This window comes from Gavialis gangeticus, unplaced genomic scaffold (genome assembly GCF_001723915.1).
Source record: "Gavialis gangeticus isolate Ggan-Ray unplaced genomic scaffold, GavGan_comp1, whole genome shotgun sequence".
NCBI classification, from domain to species: Eukaryota; Metazoa; Chordata; order Crocodylia; family Gavialidae; genus Gavialis; species Gavialis gangeticus.
Window position 1 is genome coordinate 87,246,171 of NW_017728992.1, and position 527 is coordinate 87,246,697.

At 73.2% G+C, this 527-nt stretch overlaps 1 protein-coding gene across 2 annotated transcripts in view; it reads right to left on the bottom strand.

The window, feature by feature from the left end:
• Positions 1-454, bottom strand: part of SEH1L (SEH1 like nucleoporin) — a 25,076-nt gene extending 24,622 nt beyond the window's left edge. Inside the window, exon 1 of one of the 2 annotated variants that reach the window (XM_019524958.1) lies at positions 307-454. In XM_019524958.1, coding sequence (XP_019380503.1) covers positions 307-417 — 111 coding nt within the window. In that variant the 5' untranslated portion in view covers positions 418-454. The remainder of the gene's footprint in view (positions 1-306) is intronic. The other variant, XM_019524966.1, reaches the window with a different exon arrangement.
• Between the last annotated feature and the right edge of the window lie 73 nt (positions 455-527).

Genomic DNA, 527 nt, shown 5'->3' on the forward strand with positions numbered 1-527 from the left:
CCCGCGCCGCCAACGGGCCGGGCGAGACTACAGCAGACGCCGGGAGGGGAGGGGGTTAGCCCCCAGCACAGCACAGCACAGCACAGCACAGCACAGCACTAGGTCCCCCTCCGCCCGCGCCGCCAACGGGCCGGGCGAGACTACAGCAGACGCCGGGATGGGGGGGAGGCAGCCCCCAGCACAGCACGACTCGACTCGACTCGACTCGCCCCGCGGCCGCCAACAAGGCCGGGCGAGACCACAGCAGGCGCGGGGGGCAGGTTCACTCCCGCCATTACGGTTGGACTCGCCCCCTCCCCCGCGCACCTTGACGCTCTGGTCGCTGGAGCAGGTCGCCATGCGCCGCCCATGGAAGTCGAAAGAGACGTCGTGGATGAGGTCGCGGTGATCCGCCGCGATACTCCGGGCCACGAACATCTCCGCGCCGCCGCCCGCTCCTTCGGCGCCTCGTCCCCCGCCCACCGACCCTCGGCGCCGCTCGCCCTGCCCTACCCTGCTCGCCCGCGGCCGTTAGGGGGCGCTGTGCG